The sequence below is a fragment of the Acanthaster planci genome, linkage group LG07, assembly GCF_054643075.1.
Source record: "Acanthaster planci isolate LZ-2023a linkage group LG07, COTS_SCS, whole genome shotgun sequence".
NCBI lineage: Eukaryota > Metazoa > Echinodermata > Asteroidea > Valvatida > Acanthasteridae > Acanthaster > Acanthaster planci.
Window position 1 is genome coordinate 13,996,377 of NC_141783.1, and position 2,277 is coordinate 13,998,653.

General features: G+C 38.4%; 1 protein-coding gene across 4 annotated transcripts in view; it reads left to right on the forward strand.

Annotated features, from left to right (window-relative positions):
• The window catches only part of LOC110980870 (meiosis inhibitor protein 1-like), a 33,360-nt gene that overhangs the window by 29,073 nt on the left and 2,010 nt on the right, over positions 1-2,277 (forward strand). For all 4 annotated transcript variants that reach the window (XM_087139139.1, XM_087139137.1, XM_087139136.1 and 1 more), the window contains exon 31: positions 383-538. In XM_087139139.1, the coding sequence (XP_086995265.1) occupies positions 383-515 (133 nt within the window). In that variant the 3' untranslated portion in view covers positions 516-538. The remainder of the gene's footprint in view (positions 1-382; positions 539-2,277) is intronic.

Genomic DNA, 2,277 nt, shown 5'->3' on the forward strand with positions numbered 1-2,277 from the left:
CATAAAGTTTGCTCTCATTAGTGTAGGCGCTCTCGGTGATAAAATGCAAAATAATACAGTTCCTGAAAGACTCCTTGAGTGCCAATGGCACCCTGTGCTCAGTCCTAGGTGGGCCCACCCAGTGGAAACGCTACAGATGCTGAAAGTATTTGAACATGTCATGTGCACCGTATGTATTTTGAGTACCCGACGACTCTTCCAGATAATTGTGCTTGATGTTATACTCCACAAGTTTAGAGCTATGTGACGCATTTTGAAACGTTTGGGTCCTGCTGTTGAATTGAGTGGTTGGTTAAGATGATTGAACTGAATTTAACAATTATGTCATAAGTTAACGATCAAACTAGAAAGAACCTTCTCTTTAACACCATCCTGACATCAGTCGGTTGAATGGTGTGGTCCTTCAGCATCCAAGGTCTTACACCATGGACTCTAAGATGATTAGTCCACCAGCTCACCAGATCCCCTTTCTTGCCAAAGATCTGCTCGAGAAGCTCACCAGGTATAAGGAATGAATCAAACACCGCCTCGTGGACGGGTAAGTTGGTTGGCCATCCGGTCAGTTTCATTGGTTGGTAGGTGTACCAGTTGATCAGACTGCTTGCAGATTCCACGATTCTGCACAATTCCTACGCTACCTACTCTTATCTATTATTTAATGTAAAATGTGCAATTTCTTTTGAAAGGCTTGATGTAACATTTTGATGTGAAAACGGCCAGAAATTCTCATCCAGTTTTGGTCACAGTGTCTTCTCTTTGCCTCTCCCCTCCACCAACGCACACACGTAACAGAAGCACTGTCTCCCTTGAGCTTCACCAACAACATGAAACTACGTTCATTATGCACTAAAGCAAATTTAAACATGGAGCAAGGCTAACGCCTTACAACTCAACTTTGTTATCTGGTGACTTTCATTTCCTTGAAATTTGCCGCATTTTTGGTCATGACACACATGTATGGGGGACCTGGCCTTTGTTACTTCTCAGTTTAAAGGGAAATGTATGAAACATATTTTCCGAAGGTGCATAAGCTTAATTTGTATTTTAAAAACAAAATGCAAAGTCTATCCCTTTGCAGCCTGCATGAAAAAAGATCATTCAAGAAAAAGTTGAAATTACATACCCAGCCATATCTGAATAAAAACATAAGGCCTTGCACTTGTTAAATGAATCGCTTGACGTGAAAAGATCTGGAACACCATTTCACAGCAATGCAAGGTTAAACCCTTGCATATCAAATCTGTAGAAGGTACTCTGGATTTCTAAAGATTTGGAAAAGTTTTCATTTGACGCCAAAGGAGTGTTCCTCGATAGGTTGTCCCCTTTGCAAAATGGTTTCCTGGATCTTTGACATATTCTACCTTGTCGTTTTTAAACTTGTGTAGAAATTTTAGCTTCTCGTGCCAAAAATGGAAACAAAGTTAACCCCTTGCAGTCAACGGCAAAATTGTCATTCAGGTTGAGAATTTGATAAAATATACAGTCGAACCTCGTTAAAAAGAGGTCCTTTGGACTTGGCAAATCACCTGTCAGGATCCTTGTATTATCAGGAATAAAAACAATGAAAAACAAAGGACTGGGACCTAAAAATTGCTGTTATAAGCAGAATCTTGTATTAACAGTGCTCTTATTAACAAGATTCAAACGTATAGCTAACCCCCTATTGCAAATCCTTGCTATGACTTGATGAGATGGAGAACTTCAAGAGATAGCAAGTCTAACCCCTTGCAATTTTATCCAAGAGCAAAAATCTGTCTGTACCAAACTGAATTCTCCAATATCAATTACAAGGCTATCCTGTAGTTAAATGAATGGGCTCTTACAAGGACAAGTTTCAGGAAAAAATGTAATCAAATTAAAACAATCCTAAACCCTTTACCCTTGAAGATGCCAGATTAACAAAAGAGTATTTTTATCTTCAGAAGTTATTTTTAGCATACTTATTTTAAAACATTTTTTCCCTGTGTGAATATTGTCACATATCTATATTATAAAAACTGTATTACAGGGTTACCCCTTGCAAACAACTGGAGAAAAAAAATGAGAGAAAAACAAAATCTTGATTTGGCTGAAATAAGAGCTTTGTCTTTGACAGAGATGCCCAAAGTACTTCAATACCATCTCTAGAACATTTTCCGTAATTATGGGCCTACTGCCCTGCAGTGTTCCCTTTAAAACGTTAAATTTAGACCATCAAGGGCTACTTTGCAAACTATGACACCAAATTTTTGTGATAACAAAACAAACAGAAAGAAAAACTCAAATAGAACCCGGGAG